Below are 21,715 nucleotides of genomic sequence, written 5' to 3'. Positions count from 1 at the left end.
ACACACACACACACACACACACACACACACACACAAAGCTGACAGGTGAATGGAGGGTTCCACAGAATGAAATACAATAGAAGCTAAATAATTACCTACGATGGAAACTGCGGACAAAAGAACAAAAAGCGCAGCGTATTTGTCCAACTGGGACAGTCATCTGGTCTTATACACACACACACACACACACACACACACACCCATTCATGCATTCACGCCATCCTTACCTATAATCACAATCACACGAATCTGACACTTGCTTTAGCAATGATGAGTCAAAGGACTGATTGGTCAACACTTCCTCACAGTTGATATAAACGCTGATGCCTTTCGAAAACTCTTTGGAATTTTTAAATCAGTCTGTTTGAAAATTGAAAAAACAATCTTTCAACCAGGGCAGCAATTTATGATTATTGTCATTATCAATCAATCTGCCGACCGTTTTCTCGATTCATCCTTTTTGTCTACGTGTGGTCTCTGTCTGTGCTTTGTAATTTCACAGAGGTGACATTAGTGATGTATTTAAATGTCTTGTTTTGTCTGACCAACAGTCCGAAACACAAAGGTATTTAGTTACGGGAAAAAACCTCAACAGAGAAAGAATAATATTTTTTTTTTTTTTTTTTTTTTTTTTTTTTTGAAGTTGGCTACTGGTAGTTTTCAGTCAGTTGACTTTTTTGGTTTTTTCTTGCCCGGATCCAAGTCTTTAAATATTGCGTATCTCCCAACCCCGAGTCTGATTTGATACTTATATTTACATAGAAGAAGAAGAACATATACAGTGCTGATTAAATATGTATCAGACACATTGAAGTGACAGCTGAAGCCTCCTAAATTCGGGACAAGTATGAAACTGATCAGTTTAAACTACTGATTTAAAATAAATGGAACTTTAGCTTCCGATTCCTGAAAACGATGTGATGTGATCTGCTGAGGAGAAGATGTATCACTCTGTTGGGTTTGTGGAAACAACGGTCCATTCAGGGTTGTACGGCAGCGTCACAGAGCGGAGGCTCTTCCATCATAAATGATCTTTTGGCCGAGCTCAGACACCCGCCGCAGAGAGCACACAAACCCGACGACAGCCAAGTTTAATTTCGTTCCGTCATGAAGTTGCTCAGGGTTAATTAGCAAGAACAGCTGAAGAGACCTACCGCCGGCGACTTCTGTCAGTGTAACCGGTGACAGCGACGCTCGGCGCTGCCTAAAATTCTACGCTGCTCTTTGCTAATGAGGACGAGAGAGTTGGAGCGGGAGCTTAGCAAATCTGTGCGCTTTGACAACCTGGACGTCAGAATTGAGAGTTGCACCACCACTGCGCCCACACGATTCTTCACGCTCACACGCTGTAATTTGCACTCGCGTTGGAAGAGGAAGGCTCACACTGTAGGATGTCACGGGGCAGAGCGGCTCTGCAACACTAGCAGGAAGAAATGCACAAAACACGGTGCAGTGCAGCCAAGAAAGGACTGGCATTTGATCAGCTTTATTTTAGCTGATCCATTAAAATATGCCCAGATCAGCCCCGCGACCGATCCTTAGGATGGGATTCAGTCTCTTCTAACCGATTCATTGAATCTTTTCATCTCTGTTTTCAACCATGTTCCTGTACAGCAGTGGTTTCGAACCTGGGGCTCGGGACCCCTACGAGGTGTCATGAGACGATTTCCTTGGTAGTACATTAAAAAATAAATAAATAATTAAATAATTCTGCTACTTCCTATGTTGCATTTTTTCACTGACTCACTCCAGCTGACAGTAAATCATCGCCGTTGCTGGTTTTATGAAGCCAATCAAGGCTACAGTGGCTCTTAGCTGCAGGATTATTACTCCTGCCTCTTAATGCACTGAATGGGACCTCTGTGACAGAAATGCGTTCATTTCAGTTGAGATTTTTTTACTGCCACTGCACTTCATTATGTGGCTCTGCACTGTGGTTGATGGATGTGTTTCTCTTCATGCATATATTTGTGCATGAGTGAGTGCAGAAACCCCATTTGCTATGTGGTTAAACATGCTTAGAAATTTAAATTTACAAAGAATATAGATGTAAGTGTAAAAACAAAAATTCATTTTGATGGTTACACTCTGGTCTTTTTTTCACTCTCTTCTAGCAAAAGAAACTCAATGGCATCCTTTACGGTTTATTCTCTGTTGTAACACGACTGAAAACACAGACACACTAGCGTCTTTGTGAGGCTTTAATGCCCACTGTTCTCCAGAGAAGACAAAATTGTTGGAAGGTTAGAAATAAGAGGGAAAACTTTGCTCTTCTTAAATCTAGGGCAAAACATGTAAAGTTAGTCCAGAGGGTGGCACCAGAGGAAAGGCCTTGCTGGTACTTAAATTTACAGAAGCAGTTTTGAGACTTTTCAAATTCATCTTGTCAGGCTCAGCTTATCATTGTTAGACTAGGCTCAACTTTTATCAGCTTCAGGACAAAGTGCACACTGGATCGTCTGAACAGCCTCTGAAACCACCAAGCTAAGTGTGGAATTCGAGGCCGGATGCATCCGACAATTTTTTGTAACTTTATGAAACAGGCAACCGGAGAATCAGGCCACTTTTACTTTAGGTGTGTGGAGGTGTGGAAGTAAGCGAGATTTCAACTTCACGCAGCTACTTCCGAATGTAGTCGAGGAGAAACTGTCTGAAAGGGTGTACCATATCCCCCGTTTGTGCAGTTCATCCAGTTGAGACTGCAAAGACACACCAAAGACACCAAAGAGCTCTTGGAGAGAGATCAGGGAGGCAGTGGGATGCAGCCAAGAGGAGGCTATAAAGCCAGTCAGGAAATGGGTAGAGATACTTTGATTGATACATGGGGGATGAAACTCTGAGTGAACCGGTTCATTTGAATCTGCCTGGGCCTCAAGCTGGACTTGAAGGATGTGAGCAATGTGAATATCTTTACAGTTAGCTGACTAGAAGTGTTACAATAAGTTTAACGTTATTACTAAAGCCTTTCATCAGTAAAGCTGACGTCAGTTTGGTAGCCTGCCCATTGGTCAGTCCAACACTTTGGTCCGGACTGAAATAGCTCAACAGCTATCTGATGGATTACCATGAAATTCTGTGCAGACATTCGTGGTTCCCAGAGGATCTATCCTAAGGACTTTGGTGACCCTCCGACTTTTCTTGAAGCGCCACCATAAGGTTGAAATTTATGGGTTTGAGGGAAATGTTTCAAAATGGATTGTCAGGAAATATGCGGCAGCACGCATCCAACCATGCCTCAGGATAACATATAATTACTTTGGTGAACTTTTCATTTAGTGGGTTAAAATTTTAACTTGTCCAAATACCTGCAAAACTTATGACAATCCCATCAGCCTCGAGTGTACTTTGTGTTTATTGATAATCAGCAAATGTTTGCGTGCTAACAGGCTAAACTCCAAACTGATAGTGAAAATTTGAGGTCGATGTACTAGCTTTTACTGCATCTCTCAGTTATCCTCAGTAGGTAGTTTGCTCAGTGACTGGAGCTCCACACTGTCACCTGACGGTGACTGAACAAACTCCCTTCACTGAGGAACACCGGGACCAGTTTCTGGTCCAAACCATCCAACCACATTAGGAACTATTTTGATTATTGATTTAGACATAAAACGAAGCTGGATTCTACACATCTGACATTTCCAAAACAGCTGTTTTCCAGACTTGAAAAGCAGAGGCAAAGACCAGTGACAGCCCGGTGAGGAGTACATTCGACCAGTCATGTATAGGAAAGGTTCAGTGGTGATGTTGCAGTGAAAATACACCTGTCAGTTACCTGATGTACAGCCTGCTTGAAGTTAAGTCGCTCAGACCGTGAGAAAAATCTGTACCTGCTACTGAATCCATGACTTCCTCATGGAAATGAATGAAGTTTAATCATGTCAAAGTGCCGCGACATCTTGTCGCGCTGAGGTCCAGCTTCTCATCATCTTCACACTGATTGGTCAACATGTTTACTTCTGTCAACTTTCTGAGAGAAAGTTTGTCTTTTTTGCTGTTTGAGTTCATCAATCTGTGCCAAAGTCCACAAAACAAACTCACTCTGCTCATTAGGACTGCGTGCTAATCAGTCCGTACTGCAGCACAGTAGGACGCACACACAAATACACACGCGCGGATGTACATGTGCACACGGGGAAAATGAGTGTGAGCAGTGATTTACACTAACAACACACTCAATATATAATATCGCTCAATGCCGGACTCCCCCCGAACACCCATCGCTCATTGTGTGTGTGTGTGTGCGTGCGTGTGTGCGTGTGTGTGTGCGTGCATGTGTGTGTGTGTGTGTGTGTGTGTGTGTGTGTGTGTGTGTGTGTGTGTGTGTACTGCAACTCCAGTATTAATACAGGCCTAATGGAGCCCAATGGGAGCTGCAGTGTTCCCTCTGAAAATGATTTAATTACATTTGTAAAGTGGATGAGTCTGGGGGGAGTGTTTGCTGCGTCAGGGCTTTAGCACACACGCGCAGACACACGCACGCACACATGAGAAACAGTCTTTCAATTAGTCTGATTGGCCACCACTGTCCAAGTCTGCGGGCAGCGTTTTATTGTCTCTCACTTTCTTTCCACTTCTCATCTCTCTCGGTCTCTTGCTCTCCTTTCTCTTTTACTTCTTTGTCATCTTTGTTTTTCATAATCCCGTCCTGTAGATGTCTGTCTCCGTATCGTCCCTTTCTCTTCATAATCTTTTAAGCTATTTCTCCCTGTGTCTCTCTCCTGCCCTCTCTCTTTCCTTTACTCATCTTCCTTTCTACCTTTTCTGTTTTAATTCCTACCCATGCATAACGTATTATGATTTGTAATCATCAAGCTTGTCGCGAGGGTTCCGCTTGAGCAAAGGCCACGGCGTCACAATGATTCATCCACTTGGGAGCCTGAATGTGCTCATCAAAATAAATGTTAGTTTTTGTAATAGATGATGAGATATATATTTTGTGCAAATCTGTTAGTTGCATGTTAGTTTTGGCTCGGAAGCAATAGAGGAAAGGTTGTGGTGAGTAAATGCGTAGAGAGCCATCAAAATCCTCTGGGTCCCATGAATAGCAACAGCAAAATTAAAATCTAGCCGTTGGTTTTTAAGATACTGGACAAAAAGTCAATGATCTTAAGGACTCTTCCTGTCCAGCCATGAAATATCCATCCCCAATGCCTCAGCAGTCCGGCCAGTAGTTGCTGAAATATTTTGCCCTGGACAAAGCGTTGGATGGACAGATGGACAAACTGAGCAACCAGTCCTATCACCAGACAAGAGAGTCAATATTGGACAATTCTGCAAAACTCCGGATTACATTCAGTGACGTCTTATTCTACGTCCTGTGCCAATGGTAATGGCACATAAAACTATGATTCACATTAGGTAACTAAACCACTTTCTAAAGTCAGGGAAAAACTGTAATTGCAGTTTTAAAAAACAGGGGAACATTAATTGCAGGACCCAAACTTCAGTCTTCTGCATAAACGTCTGATGTGATTACAATTGTCTAATATTGACACAAATCAGCAGATGCTAGGCTGGAGTAAAGCTGCCTTCTTTTATAGTTGTAGAAATTAAATTAGATTGTTAAAGTCCCACTTGAGGTTGCTTCTTTTCTCAACATTTTCTGCTCAAAGAGTCTACATTTTACTTTTCTGTAATAGAGATCTTTACTTTTCCATTTGTTTGATCCTCTGGGAAGCTGTTAGTTGAATGAACGTCAGATATTTGTGTTTGTGTGTTTGTGTAGGTTCTGGGATTACAACAGGAACCAACCTCTCCTGGACACTGTGGAACATCACTCAGAGTTCGTCTGTGGATTAGACTTCAACCTGCACATCCCCAACCAGGTCACACACACACACACACACGCACTAAGTATTGTTCAAATATGCTGTAGTTTGTAGCTTCTGTTACCCAACCAATCGGTGAAAAACCCTAAAGTTGGCCGCTCCTAGATTTGAGATGGAGAGTGCGTAGACATGGCCCTGAGAATTACCATCTTAACTTAACCTTTTGGCTCTGGATGGAGGTCCTGGTTCGGCTTCCAAACGCAAAGTGGTCTCCGGTGAGAGGCCAGACAAAGACTGGCTCAAAAACAACTCAGGTGCTGGCGTCTTCGAGGAAGTGCAAAACTTGTTGTACAGGACTGTTGTGGTGAAGAGGAAGCTGAGACTAAAGGCTCCATTATACACCATCAGAACGGCTTGTTGGATGGTTGAACTGCTTCATATGAGCTAGTTCTTTTCTGGCGTAGCCCGAGCCTAAAGGAGAGGCTCTTGATTTACCAGAGGAGTTCTATTCATATCCCAGTAATTAAATTGATTATTTGGGTATAAGCGGATGAAGCGAGGGGGGGCGCTCACCCTTGGGGGAAGGGAGAAGAGCTCAGATATTTGGGGGGAAGTTGACCTGTTGAGATGGCTCTGGCATTTGATCAGACGCCTCCTGAATGCCTTCGTGGGGAGGAACCACAGACCTATTAGCTCTTCTGTTAGCTGCGTATGGCGTGACAAGTCGGCCTTTTAGCCAGTCTGTTCCAGTGGCCTGCTGCCGAACCGCAATCAAAAAAATGCTTGCTGCACGAAAATCATTTTCCACCATTTTAAGACACATCTGTGAAACAAACAAGGTCAGTTACTCCTATTTGTATTGTCATTTAAACCATTGAGGTTTAATATCTGTAAAACCTGGGGCACTAATACACACGTCGAGTTGTCTGCACACCTCCAGAGCAAACCTGGAAAAGACAAAGCCTTTTTGACTTTTTCCCTGGGTGAACAACTTTCGTTCTAAACAATGGAGGCTGGAGGTAGCAGCTACGGGAGGTTCGGATTACTTAATGTGAGTTAATAACAGAAGCAAGATGTCAGTGGTGTGTATGTGCTACTGAAGCCTCCGTCCGTTCAACCCACAGTGACTCCAGTCTATGTTACGGCGTCTCTGTCATCAGAGGCAGCAGCAACAGAGAGGACAGCAGAACAGTGTTCACCAGGCTGAAACAAATGAGAGAGTTACTGGACAAAAATAGTTTAGTAGGCTCCATGAGGAGTATTCAATGAAAAAAACAGCATTTCTTTTATTCATTCATTCATTCATTTTATTTCTGTCAGCCACCACTATTGTTATTATTCATATTATCTTTAGTATCGACCAGCTGTACAGTTCTGGAGAATTAACCTGTGTGGGCAACCATTGAATCACTGTGTCCACATCTGGTTTCTACCTATGAGAGTGTTTGCTGTAATTCTTGAAATTGAGATTGATGGACTGAAATCCATCAGTCTGTACATGAACAGACCGAGGTTTAACGCACACACGCACACACACACACACACACACACACTAACACAGGGCCGTCAGGGAGCCACGTGTTCGAATGTGTCAGGGTAAAGAAGCAGGGAATTGAAAAGGCCACTCATGTCTAATTCAGTTTCTCTATAAATTTAGACACGCGGCGTCTCTCTCTCTCTCAGGCCGTACAGACCCTCCCCTGTAGAGAAATAAATCCAAAGCAAAGTAGCGAAGTGACATCCAGCAGTTTAAGTTGGAGTCAGGGCTTAAATGCGTGGGAAAAAGTGACAAAAACCATCCTGAGATTGATGTCTTCGGAAAATTTGTGTTGAATTTAGCTGCAGTTGTTTGGGGATCCCCTCCACGAACCGAGGTTATCAGTCCTACAAAATCTGGTCATTTTAATGTAATATCTTGTACTCAAATGGATTTTGCTTTACTAGCTAAAATTCAAAACAGCCCTTAAAATGCCTCAGGCATTTTTACTTTTAATGTTGATGCATTTTTATCTCATCATGTACCTTAAAAGAACGAGAATGGATTTGCAAATTTTAGCCCATCAACTGCAAGTGGTGCATTCATCATTGCTGACCATTTTCCAATCCATACCCTTAGTTTTTGAGAATTGATTTTCAACCATCCAGGCATCCATTAGATTTACTTAAATTAATTAATGCTTTTAAAATCAACTTGCAGAGGTTTGAAAACTCTTCCATGAGTCTCCAACATCCAAGATGCGAGTCAAATGCCAAACCACAAACCTTTTAGTGGAAGAAACAACCAAATTCATATTATCCCTTTCACATCATCCACAATTGTTCACGCCTAAAACACATTTGGAGTCATCCTCCTGTGAACATCCAAGGGAAAATTAATGAAAAACAAGACATTTGTTTTTGAGATACTCTGTCAAAAGTGTTGTCAGTGAAAAATGTGGACTTAATTGGGGTGCCGGAGAAAAGGTGTCAGATGGCGGAATCATTAGGAATCATCTGCTGTGGGCCGCGAATATTAACCACAAATTTGATGGCAATCTGGGTGGGTGGTTGCAAGATATTTGTCTCCGGATCTAAGTACGTGATGGAGGAATTAACTAATCAACTGAAATGACCATCTGTTGGTTCTGCTTGGGTGGAATGAAAATGAAACCAACAGTGATCTGTAGTAAATAGTTATCTCAGGCAAGTCTTTGCAGGTTGTTTTTCACGGCATACTGAGAAGAGGTGAAACCTAAAATCCTAATCCAACCTAAAATATTGTGGTAGACTTTATAGTTCAGTGGTTCCCAAATGGAGACAGGACCCTCAAGTGGCTGCACGGTCGATCTGATGAATGGGATGTGTGTGGGTGTGTGTGAGATGTTTGTAAGACAGATAGATAGATTGCATGATAGTGGGCCAAAGAACATATGCTACACAGATTGGCTGTTTTTTGACTCTACCTCTTCAGGGCTTTAAAAACCATTCAAACAATCTGAGAAGGGTAGATCTCTCTTTGGTTGAACTGCTCACAGCTCGTATGGAGTCTGTGCTGCGTAGACACATCTCTGCTTTAAATGAACACATGCCTAAAAAGATTGGGAATCACTGTTACAGTTGCAGGGGCTAAAAACACGCAGAAACACTGTTATGGTCTTTAAGGCTTTTCACCTGGGACCAAAATGTCTTCGATGTGTCTTTTAGAAACGTACAGACCAGGAGGACTGGAACTGTCCGTGGTGCTGAAGCTGCTCTGCCAGCAGCGGAGGAGTCTGGTCATGTTCTGTATTTTATTATTACCAGCAAATCGCATGAAAAGACCAAAGCAACACTGAATGTCTCCTACTAACAAGTAGTGTGTGTGTGATATAACTGATCCCTCTGAGCCTCAGAGCTCCACTGTTTCCAAAAACTATTAAAACGCATCAGTGAGTCACACTGTTGCTCTGGGTGACATGTTCCCTCATCACCATCAACACACACGCTGTAGTTTATCTCGACTCAGTCCCAAACACACACCGTCCTGCTGCCACAAATACTCACTACGGCACCAGGTGCGGATTAACCCGCCGCTGAAAATAGTCCCCGACAAATTTCTTCCTGTTTGTCTGTTTAAAAACTACAGTGAGCAGCTGTTTTGGAAAATCACGGAGCCTTGTTTAAACATTAAAACTATATATTGGTCTTCAGTAGGCGCCAGTTGGCTCGGAGCTGAGAGCCACAGAGTAGGAGAGTCAGAAAGTGTTGAGAACACAGTGTTGGTTTTAGTCTTTTAATGGGATTTGAATTTCCTTTACATTAACCTGTCCGCCCCTACTTGACACAACTTAATTTTCTCATCATGCATCTTTATCAGATTTTTCACCGGGAGCCAGAAATAGCTCACTGGAAAATCAGATTGAGCACTTTTCCTGGACATAGACAATGACGAGACTGAAGCGCGTACGTGACAACGCCTCAAGAACGGGGGCTTGAACCCACGGCGTCACGGTAAACAGTCAGTTTCCCATGGCAGCCAGTCACAGAGGGCAGCTCTGTCCCGGCTGCCGACTCAGAGTTCCCGTTTTCAATCTGGCAGACAGTGTTCGAGTTGTCTTGTGTGTGTGTGTGTGTGTGTGTGTGTGTGTGTGTGTGTGTGTGTGTGTGTGTGTGTGTGTGTGTGTGTGTGTGTGTGTGTGTGTGTGTGTGTGTGTAATACAGTTGCAGATAATGAGCTGTATTGTCAGAGTTTCAGAATGTGTGTGCGCACACGTGTGTGTGTGTGTGTGTGTGTGTGTGTGTGTGTGTGTGTGTGTGTGTGTGTGTGTGTGTGTGTGAGAGAGACAAGGAGCGACAACAGTAATGAGCTGTATTGTTAGTTTTGTTGTTATCTGACATGTCATCACAGGAAACAGGCTGTAAAATAACACACACTCAGACAAATAGCTGTGACAGTGTTGAGGACACTGACGTCACAGACCAGATCTCCCCTCTATTTTCAGAGTTTCTGTCCTGCTTTCTGTTCCAGTCCACTCTCTCCATCTTTGTCTCTGTCTCTCTCTCTGTCTTTGGCTTTCTCTTCAAGTGAAATGAAAGAAATGGCTTTTTAAACTGATTGCGAATTTTGTCAACTTTAACCATTTTTGCTCTGTTGTTTGTCCGACTAAGTCAGTTAACATTTAAGCAAACAAATGAATATAGACTTAAAATATTAATGATCACTTCTGGTTCTCGAGAGTAAAGTCACAGTACATTTACTCTCTGTTCATGTTGCATGTCAGTGTGTGTGTGTGTGTGTGTGTGTGTGTGTGTGTGTGTGTGTGTGTGTGTGTGTGTGTGTGTGTCACTGACAGCTGCGATCTACTGTTTCTTCTCCATCACTGTGATTGGCTGCGTCAGCTCTTTGTTCTCCATGGAGACCACTGACCAAAAACATGCATTTCTCCGTGGGCGGTTAGATGTGCAAGTGTGTCTGCTGTATGTTTGTGTGTGTCTTTTCGTCCTCAATAAGACAAGTTTTTGCTGTAAAAGCTTCTGCACACCTTTTGTTTCATGTAGAACTGTGTGTGGGAGAAAATCTCCATTGACTAGAGGAGAGAGGAGAACCACACGGTGTCTTCTTACTTAAAATATGAATTTTTAGAATCAGTGTTTCAGCCCTTAGACATTCCTCAAGTTAAAAGGTGAAAAAAAAAATGAAGGTCTCTGGAAGAAAACATACTTTTCTAAAAAAGACGATAGCGGGCTCTGTCCGTCTCCTCTCTGTCATGGTGAGGGCAAAATATGGAAAGAAATGGTATAGAAACATAAAGAAAATTCTCTAACATAAGGCCATGTTACTCCCACAATGTAGAGTATCAGCATTTTGAGAGCCACCTCTTTATTTTGATTATCCAACAAAGACTCAGCAACCCTAGTGATGCCAAAAGCATAATAGAAATGTAAATTGAAACTCAGTTTAAAGTTTACTTTTGCTTTCATAGGCCTTCTTTTTTAAATGTATGAAAACTTACCTTTATCAAACTCATCACCATCATCAAGAACAATTCAAAAGAGTTACTTAAAAAAAAAACAGAATATACCGAACATGTTTAGTGTCCACTGTTCATAATATATACCAAAGTATCATCAGCATAGTGTGTGTTTATACCAGATGCCTTAGTGACACCAACCACAGCATTTTCTGTGTATTTAATAATTGTCTAGACCGTTGGTCTGTTTTCTGTTTGTCCGACTGCTCGTGTCTCTTCAACTGTCAGACTGCGCCACAGAATTATCCTTTAAGAAGACTTAGATAAGCTGAACATGTAGTATGATTACAAACCAGAAAGCCAACGTTATATGTACATAAACAATCAGACGTGTCAGTGCTGTTGTTAAATTATAAACGCCCATAAATGTTTTTTAAACTGTAACTTAATTCTGGATGTGCAGTCTTAAGAGGGGACGTCCACCGTGGCCACCAGAGGACATAGAGGGCGCTCTTCAGTGTTAAGTGCAGGGGGCCAAGTCGTAGCAACCAGTATAAAAACTGAGAATATTAAAAAAAATGTTTGTAATGTAGAGCCTTTGTGGTGAGTGTCCAGCTGCACAGAGCTAAGATACAGTAAAATATATTAAGAGTAATGTTTTGCTGCATTAGAATTTTGTTGTAAAGATTTACAATGAACTCACACATCATTTCCATAATAGCGGCTGCCTGTTTAGTGATCCTGGCATCAGCATTACTGATCACCTCTTCTTGCACTGCTCGTTTTATCTCGTCTTTCTTGCCTCCATCTAACTTTATCTCTGTCCTTTCTGACCCCAGCTTCTAAATAGTTTTTGTCTGTTCTTGTTCTCGCCTTTACACTCTTTCCCGCTTCGGGGTTTTAATTTCTTCCTCCGATATCTTATATCTTCTCCTCTAATCACTTCTTGTTCTTATCGCTTGCCCCCCACCCTCTCTCTGTCTCTGTTTCTCAAGCAGAAAGAAAACCTCCCTCACTGATGTGGTCTCTGGTTTTATCCAGGTGCAGATGTGGCTGATGGATCACCCTCTTTACAGCACTGCAGGCCAAACCACACACGCGCTTGCACACAAACCGGGCATTTAAGACCTTTGCTTTGTGTGTGGGTATTGTTGTGTGGGTGTGTTAGAAAGAGATGGGATGAGGTGATAGATCATACAGGAATGCAGGGTGACAACCATTCAAAGGGCTATGGGTTGGTCATTACGTGAAGCGATCTAGTATAATAGCAGGGCATGTCGTGGTATTTGTGTTTCTGATGCAGGGGTAGTACTGTTTGAAGTCGTATTAACGGGAGTAGGTACAATGTTTGCAGTACCGTATGTAGTACCGTACGTAGCATGCGTCAGTGCGGTTCATTCAGACAGAGCAACAGAAGGTGCACAACCTGCTATGTGCCAGATGTATAAACGATTAAATTTCCGACTTATAAACTGGTATTTATGAAAGAGTGGGCCTCTTGCAAAAACCACTCACACGGTCAGATTTATTTTCAAATAGCATGTACAAGTGATTTAAGAAATCTTGTTGTATTTACTTCAATTTTCTCCTTTCTAGAAATTAATTCATAAAAGTTCACGATTGGTCCTGACCTGTCCTACAAGTCACGTGCAAATAGTCTGCCCTTCTTCCTTTCTCTGGTTCGTCTACTTCAGAGGTTTATTAGCTGCTCGTCTATTCACTACAGCAAAAAGTGTAACATCACCCGTAATGGAAAGTATTCGCTCCTCCATTTCATTCACATCGACTTGATCGACTTAAGTCCAAAACGGTTTTGGCATCTAACGTCACGTTAAACCACTCAATCCCTCATTCCTGTCACAGCGTGGCTCTGATGTCACAGTATTGAGCGCTGTGGTCATTGTTATTTTTCTTTCCCCTTTATACCACTGCTGAACCTGTTATGTTTTTGGCTGCAGCTCTTTGGTCTGTGGTTCTTTTTACCCTTGGCAACATATTTGTGAATGAAAACCACCTCAGAAGCGAAGCCAGACCCGTTTGGCCTATGTTTAGGGGCGTTCATTATGCTAAACCTCTATGGTCAGGTGGCATTCATCGAGTCATTTACGACGAGTTTTTAGAGAGTTTGCCTCAAGGTGGCTTGGAACACACAGAAAAACTCCTTAGGATCAGAATACAGAGACGTTCTTGCATGGAGCCCAGTGTTCATCGCGATAGATATAAGTACCATGTCACAGTGTCCATCCCAGTTTTCTTCAGATGTCTTGTTCTGTTTGACCAAAACCCCGAGATATTCAGTTTACCGTGATTAAAACGCCAAGAAAAGCAGCGAGTCATCGCATCTGAGAGGCAGAAGATTTGGATTTTTTGCTTGAAAAATGAGCGAAACAATGTAAAGATGTCAGGGTTTTAGTAAATTCAGGTTCAGATTGTGTTCAGGCCTATGAAATTCTGCAGCGGTTCAGGCTCAACAGCCGGCTGAACCTGAGCTGCTACTTTAAAAGAAATCTGTCCAATGTGTGTTTGGTGCAAGAAGTGAAAAGCGAGTCTTAGGTTTACTGTTCTATATGAACTCTAGGACAACGGTACCGTGGTTGCACAGTGATACAGTGATGGTACAGTGGTTCTTTTGGGAGATTTTTAAAGCCAAAAAAATTAGAAATCCAAGGTTTAGTTCGTTTTTGCTGCTTAGCTGAGCTGACGACTCCTTTTTCACATTGTTACTGGGCAAGTGTCGTAGAGCTGTCACTCAACAGTGTTACCGTGGCAATACAACAGCGATAACGAGCGTATTGCACTGTATGACTGCTGTCCTGTAGGAGCGCATGACTGCCACGGGCTTATTAGCGTTTTAATTATGGTTTCGTCCGTCATCTTTTTCTCTAATTTGAAATTAAAAAGTCCTTTAAGGAGACGCCGAACATTCCTCAGACTTTGAACTCTCTGTCTAGCTTTTATGGCCTTTTTCCTGTGTTCCTCCTCCCCTCCTCATTACACATCTTGGCATTTTTCTCTCCCACTTTGTATATACCTCTCTCTCTTAGTGCCTTGCTGCAGTCTTGGCCGCTGTGTATGGCTTTCCATTACGGTCGGCCGGTAAAGTTAATTAAAGAAGGGCATTCCTCTTCTCAAAGGCTGACTCACTGCACAAGTGCTTTGCTTACTCATGCCCTGAAAGGCTGTTCGGCTTGTTGACTCGCTGATTCAAAGATCCGATCGGGAGCCTTGAACAAGTGGAAGGGAAGCCCGATAGTCAGGAGGGAGGCTGACGGCGGGATGATGAGGCGAATGCCGCATTTCTGCGCGGATCAAACGCGCGATGTAAAGCGGGGCCGGCCGGCCGTGTGTCGTAGAGAGCGCAAACACAAACCGGGACACATCCGGTTGACGGATGTTGCTCCAGCGTGAAGAAAAACTCCGTTTTTAAATCCTTCAGTGTCTGTTAACGTTTCTGTTGGGTGCAGCCACCGCGACACAGCCCGTGGTGTTGTGGGTAATATAAGCCTTTTTTAAGTCACCAGTCAACAAATGACAGATTTTTAACACACCCCGTCTGTCACAGGGATAATTAATTAAAGCACAACCCCTGCTGACATGCTAATACATTTCTACTGACTGAGCTGACTGCTTATTTCTGATTGGCTGAGCTGACTAAAGACTTTCACACCCAGAAGACCCAACTAAGCAGGACAAACCTGCAGCAGAAGGAGAGTAAGGACCAGGATTTCTCCCACTTTAGACTCAAGCCATCAGTCATGTATTTACGATGTCGCTGCCCCCCAACCAGCAGGCCGCAGCTGTCCCCCCCCCTTCCCCGTTCAGTCAAACACAGAGCCAGTTCCGACACGTGTGACGATGCGGGTCACGGCTAACCCCGAGAGTGAAGTGGAACCGGTCTTTTCCTTTGTCAGCTGTGAGCAAAGGCCCAACTCATCAGCCGGTTTTGTGTTCTGCAGCCAGCAGAGAGGACAGAGGGGTTGGTAGCGTGTCATGCAGATGATAGCCATGTCCCGCCTGATTATAGAGTACAGAGAGGGAGGTGGAGACACAGCTGTGTTTTCTCCTCCACCTCATCGTCTGAAACATCTCCGTGTAGAAAGCTTCATACAGTCGGGGCTTTTACTGCTGAGATTTACCTGCTGAGGAAGTCTATTCTGAAAAAAACACTTTTTACTTGACTTATGATCAGTTCTGCCGGAATTTCTCCAGTTGAATGTCTTTCATTGCCTGTAAATTTTCCCATTCGCTCATATCATTGTTGGTTTGCAGTTGTGTTGCCTTGTGAGTAAAGAACAGTTACTTTCAATACTGAATAATCTTCGGATGAATCGTTAATTTTTCGGCCTGACATTGTCAAGACTGCAAATTGCTCGTTTCTGTCCGACCGACCTTCGAAAACCTAAAGATACTCAGCTTAATATCACAGACGACAGAGAAAAGCTCCAGATCCTCACAGTGCAGAAGCTGGAACTGGGAGTACATAAAGTAAAAGTACATGAACAATTAATCGCTTATCAAAATGATTTTTTTGTTTTTGTTTTATTGCATTCATGTTGCCAGATTTAACTCCGAGTCACAGATTTGAAAGTGAGAATATTTTGAAATCTGAAACCAGTGAACACGTGCACGAAGAAGTAAATAATATGAATGAGAGAATAAGTAAAATGAAAGCTGATGCGGACTATTAATGTAGGTACGGGAAGCATTGGTTATGATATAAAAACTGACCCTTCCAGCCATTATAGGGGGCGATGAGAAAGAAAGCAGCCTGGCAGCCTCCCAGTCTGTTGGGACGGAAGCAAAAGGATTCGGTGGGAAAAGAAAAAATTCCTCTTTTTGTTTTTGAGATAATCACCTTGAACTAGGCGCCGTCTATTCATGCTGCACTTCCCTTTATCACTGTCTGTCCTGCGCCCAAGGACAGTATACTGACTTCTGATACTAGTGGGCCACCGGTAATGTGAGGAAACCGTCTGCATTCAACGGCTCTCGACATCTGCGTGAGGACTACTACTGAGAGTTGTGTTCGTTTTGTCGGCTATTTTTAGATGAGTTCTCAGTGCTGAGGAGGAGATTTGGATTATGGGATTGTTACGTCTGTAGTTTTGTCTCCTCTTTTCTGTCAGTGTTCTTGTGTGGAGATTTCGTCACAGTAATTGTTTAATGAGGTCAGTTTTGTCTCCTCAGCTCCACGGAACAATGGTGCGCTGACGAATATATTTAGTCAGTTTGTGTTGAGAAAATTGAGTGTGTTTTTTTTTTTTGGCTACTCTCTGTCCTGCATGTTCTCCTCTCAGTCTCTCTGTTATCTGCTAACTCATATAACGGCTCATTTGTGGGCTGGGAGGATCGGCAGCGACAGAGATTGCACCTGAACCGAAACCTTCAGGATTTTTGGACGGCCGCACAGACCCCTGCATTCCCGTGTGCGCACTGACAGGCTTGTGGGGAATAATTGCGCTCAACAATTAGAGGGAAAAACTAACGAGAACGGAGATAAAGGCTTTAGGAGCGTATGGACTGAACGTTCTCTGCCGGCAGTTGTCAGCATCAAAACAATCTGCAGTGCGAAAAACATTGGAATCCTCTGAGTTGGATGATAAAAGGGTTGACAAAAATACAGAAAATGTGAGAATATAAAATAAAAAAGTGAGTTTAGACCAGCTCTTGTTGTTGAACTCCTTCCAGTAAAGGTTATATTACTCATATTTTTTTTACCTGTCTAATGCAAATGCAAACTATCTTTTAGGAAATTGATAACCATAGAGTATGTGCTTTGGTTTTGTGCCCACTCCCGGGGGGGGGGGCAGTCTCCGTAAATGCCTGTGTCCCAGACCTCACAGGTACTTTAGGTGGAACACTGTCAGAGGAGGCGGAGAGCTGGACGTCTCTCCTCTCAGCCGTCTGTCTCCTCTGGGTGTCCACACTCTCCACCTGCAGCACAAAGACACAGCTTATCTGGGCTTTAAACTCAAGTGTCATTGCATTTGGAAAACAGGACCACGCTCTGGTCTGCGGAGGAACAGAGTGTGCGTGCGTGTTAATCCAGCTGTCTCCTGCCCAGTCACTTTTTGTTCCGCCGCAGTGGAGAACATTCAGTCCGTATGGTCGTGAAGTAGCTTTTCGCTGGACTGTGGCGTGTTTTTACGGCTTATCGCTCTCCAGAAACCCGTCAGTACACACACTGAAACAATTGCAGAGAGGTGGACGAGAAAAGGGGTCCACAAGAGAGTGGGGCAAGCAGTGACCAGAAACCAAAAATATCTACATTTGGTTTGTGTCGCAACGTGGCAACTGACTAAAACACGGGTCCACAGCCTTGCCTGTGGCTCTGCGAGGGTGCGCTGAAATGGCCAATGTGCTTGTCCAGCGCTGCTCGTCAAATGGCCAGACAACCTCGGAAACCTCCTCCTCCCACACCTCCCGCCGTCAGTTTGGGAGGGGGCATTTCCGTGACTTTCCCAACATTCACAGGCATTTCACTCAGTGATTGCTCAGCTGTGTGGAGGTGAGAATGAAGCCGTCGTTTGAGCCTCTCTCTCAGCTCCCAGTCACTTTCGTGACATAACTTTTTCTGTCACTTTTCACGTGGACAAAGCTATGAATGTCTTCCAGGACAGACATATTTAATCAAAGTTGCGTCTCCCTCCCTCTATGACTGCCTGCTTTTTTGCTTCACCTTTGCTGTACGTTCATTCAGAACGACTACAAACCCCTTTGGTTTCCCATACGCTAGGACAACACGTCTTACGCACTAGTTCTGTCGGAGCATACAAACTATCGCATGGATTCACCATGAAGCGGAGATATTTCGGTTCGAACCAAAGCGGGGGACAGACCAACGGAGCAACGCTGCCATGCCTAAAACCACAACGCTAGCATGGCCAGAAATACAGACAGATGTCTCAGCAACTCCCAGGTAGTGTCCTCGCACAGATTTCCTGGTTGAAAGCTGGTGATACTGGACCGGATCTCTTCGTACTGACGACCTTTAGTTAAAAATCTGCATTTTGTTGGGGGCAAAACACTGAGGGAACAAAATCAGCTTCCATGTGATCACTCAGCACACAAACATATAATTACTGCATTGGCTTTTTCCGGGGGGGTTGATGGTGGACGTGGGTCATATGGTTTCCTCGCGGCCCAGTAGCAAATTTACTGGCTCGGCACTGGTCCGTGGCCAGGAGACTGGGACCCTCAGGTTTAATCGGCTGAAGCACCGGTGTTGCTGCCGTGCTTCTCTGCAGCCTCATGTAAGTTTGCTGGTTCAGAACAGCGGCTGTGAATACTCAGCGGGCCGTACTGTCCCCTGTCTGAGCTGCCCGTTGGTCTCGTGCTCTTGGGCAAGGCACTTCACGCCGCCTCGTCTCTAACGCTGTGGCTTGTGTTGTGTTGTTTGCAGGTGGTGGACTGTTCCTGGGATGAGACGGTGAAGATCTACACACCTGCCTGTCTGTCTGCCGGACCACGCGGCGCGGCACCCTAGAACGCACCTTCGTCGTTCGGCACTTGTGAGGACCCCGCCGCTGACGTAATGCGATCGCCAGCCCGTTTAAGAAAGGCACTTTCGTTTCACTTCCACGCTGGAATGATTCTAAATGTTTAATCTCACACCCTGGGAACCCAAACACATGTTGTTAGCGAGGAGATAAAGTGAGCGTGTGTGTGTGTTTTCTGTTAGCAGAGTTAAAACCGTGCTCCAGTGTGAAAACAGAAAATAAGGTCCTCTGTTTTCGAATAAAATATGCTCTTTACTTCTGACGAAGAATAAAAACAATTTACTCCAAGAGCCGGAATTTAATTTGATGTATTAGAAGACGCCAGCGTGTCCCAATCAGTTACATTTATGCATATCAGCAATATGGTACTGTGATTATGGCCCAGTGATGCAGTTGCCACCTGAAAGTCTTGTAATATCAGTAAACAGAATGTCGGACCAGTTTGTCTCAATCAACGCAGAAACCAAGACCGTGAACACCCGTCCCGTTTCAGGTGGGATTAGCGAGTGACGTTGAGTCTGCCGTGAACAAATGATGTGAAGCGGGAGGTTTTACACCGCGTGTGAACCGTGACGTCCAAGCCACGACTGTACGTTCCTCATCTTTATCTCAGTGATATTCAGCTCGACCGGAGAACAAATGTCAACTGGGACTGATTTCAGTGTGTAAATGTCATCAGTGTAGATGTGATGATCTGTGTGTGCAGTGCCTTCAATAAAGCAGCAGATATCTCATGAAGACGTTGATAACGTGGAGCATTTGTCTTCATCTTATCAGTTAATGTCTTAAAGAGCACATCATTGTTTTCCTCAAGGATGAGTCTGGAGAGATTCTGTGTTTTTTTTCCGTGGTCAACAAATCCCACCAACAGACCAGAACCAACCGTGTGTCAGCCCGTCTCCCAACGCCCTCTGACTTCTCTACCTCCATCGGGTCCTTCTGAAGCTGTAAATCTTGAAAAGCCTCACAAATATATGGTTTCACTTCTGAAAAAGCTCGGCACTTTCCTCTAACAGCCAGTCACTCCAGTTTAACAAGGGAACATATAGTAATGGAGCATTTGTTGGGGATTAATCCACGTTTGGTGCTGTAGCGCGTGGGATTGAGTCAAACTAATGATATAATGATTTGAATCTACACGGCCGGCAGGGCTTTGCCTGTGGCTGTAAATATCGATGATGATGATGGTGATGATGATGGTGATGGTGACAACTCGTCCCTGCTGCAGCCAATCACAGCTCTCCTGCTGATGATGCGTGAAGGGTTCCTCTGTGCAGCCAATCTCTCTGCAGGGAGAACCCAGCTATGAAACGATAAAACTGATCCCCCTTCTCCTCCTCCTCCTCCTCTTCCTCCCCCCACTTCTTTTTCCTCTTGTTTTATCTCCTTTCTGTCACCATCCAGTTCAGGTCCTGTCATCGTTCGTCAACCTCCCCTCTTTCCCGGCTTCAGTCCTGCACCCCCCTTTTCTTCTTCTCTCCTTTGCTGTTCCTTCTTACCTATTTTTTCTCTGTCTTCGCCTCCATTTTTTCCTTTCTGTCCTCTCATCTGTCTTCTCCTGTATTTTTCTCTTATCCTCCTCTTTCTTTTCATTCCTCTCCTTTCCTTTTTATCCTTTTCTAGTCTCCTTCTATTTCCTTTCCTTTCACTTTCACTGACAGGAAGTCATCTCCAAACGTGAGGAATCCAAATTTAAAAGTGACCTTTTAAAACTTTTCCACCACCACCAACACCAACGGAGCCAGAGCGTCTCGGGTCGTAGCATAAACAATTTACTGCCGTCGCCCTGCAGGGATTTTGGGAAATGTAGTTCTTCAAATGTTCAGATATATTTTTGTAATTGTCAAGCATTTCAACAGTTGAGAACTGTATCATTTCCGAGTAACGTTCAAACACAAGCCGTTGAGAAAAAACGAGACAAAAAGATCAAAATAACAAAATGTGGTACCACCTGAGAAGATCCCTCTGCACATTCGTGCACATGCTTCAGGCTGCACTGCGCGTGTTTCCTCATTCACTCACCATGATTGTCTGCTACATATTAATTTGGAAATCCATAATAAAATGAATTCAGGTCTGCTCTATTCTGTGTTCTAAGTTAAATTACTCAGCCTAATCCATATTACCTATAGTTTGTGGAATAATGGATGCACGCACTGGGTTTTTTTTCTTTTTTTTTTTCTCCATCCCTGCAGAGAACAGTCCAGGTCTAAATCCTCGGCCTGGTCTTAATCTCCTCATGTTTGAAAGCGTCTCCGTCTTCTTCTGTCTCTGTGTGTTAATTGGAAGCTAATGGTCTGTGCTCGATAAGGGCGGATCCTCCTCCCCCGTGGCCTGGAACCTGATTTTCTGATGAAATATTTCAATTAAAATATTGTCCAAGCCATTTCCACGCCTGTTAGGAGTGATGCTGATGTCTCTGTCTCTGATAGGGGGAGGGGGAGGGAGGGGAAGGAAAGGACTCACAGAAATAAAGAAGAAGAAAAGACGTCCAGTTCGCCACCATGATGGCACAACAGGGAGAGGAAAGCTGCAGGATTCGGTTTTTTACTGTCACCTCATTAGTGATTTCAATCTTCTGATGTGGGGTAGTGTTCTTACAGTAGCCTTATTAACCCTGATGCTTCTCTGCACGGTTAACAGGATTAGGGTTCAGGATGACTCCTGCACCATCAGAGCTGTCTCCGCATTTTTATTTTCAGCAAAAGTCCAAGTATCGTTTCCTCCGGAGAATCGCAAGGTGTTTTTTTCTTTTTCCCCCGGCGTGTCGAGTGAATTATCGCAGAGAGTTTTCAGTTTTACTGCTAAAATGCGATAATGGTTGCAGTGGTGCCATTGCTGCAAGCATGGAACTTATCACTGGAGTAAATACAAACAAGGCAACGTGGCCTCAGTGCAAAGGTGTGTCTCTTTACACACGAACGGGACTCTGAGTGTTTGGTGAACCCTGAATTTAATGCCAAAACAGTCCATCGGCAGCCTGCTGTTTTTATAACTGGGGTGTTGTATCAGTGGGTTT

General features: G+C 43.9%; 1 protein-coding gene across 4 annotated transcripts in view; it reads left to right on the top strand.

Annotated features, from left to right (window-relative positions):
• pex7 (peroxisomal biogenesis factor 7) overlaps positions 1–20,015 on the top strand; it is a 52,029-nt gene extending 32,014 nt beyond the window's left edge. For 2 of the 4 annotated variants that reach the window (XM_040125124.1, XM_040125125.1), the window contains exons 10-11: positions 5,726–5,825; positions 18,600–20,014. In XM_040125124.1, coding sequence (XP_039981058.1) covers positions 5,726–5,825; positions 18,600–18,683 — 184 coding nt within the window. In that variant the 3' untranslated portion in view covers positions 18,684–20,014. Of the gene's footprint in view, positions 1–5,725; positions 5,826–18,599 lie in introns of all 4 variants that reach the window. The other 2 variants (XM_040125127.1, XM_040125126.1) reach the window with 2 other exon arrangements.
• The last annotated feature ends 1,700 nt before the right edge of the window (positions 20,016–21,715 follow it).

The sequence above is a fragment of the Xiphias gladius genome, chromosome 4, assembly GCF_016859285.1.
Source record: "Xiphias gladius isolate SHS-SW01 ecotype Sanya breed wild chromosome 4, ASM1685928v1, whole genome shotgun sequence".
In the NCBI taxonomy this organism is placed as follows: Eukaryota; Metazoa; Chordata; class Actinopteri; order Istiophoriformes; family Xiphiidae; genus Xiphias; species Xiphias gladius.
Note: the sequence above shows the minus strand (reverse complement) of the source record. Positions and strands in the feature narration are given on the sequence as shown.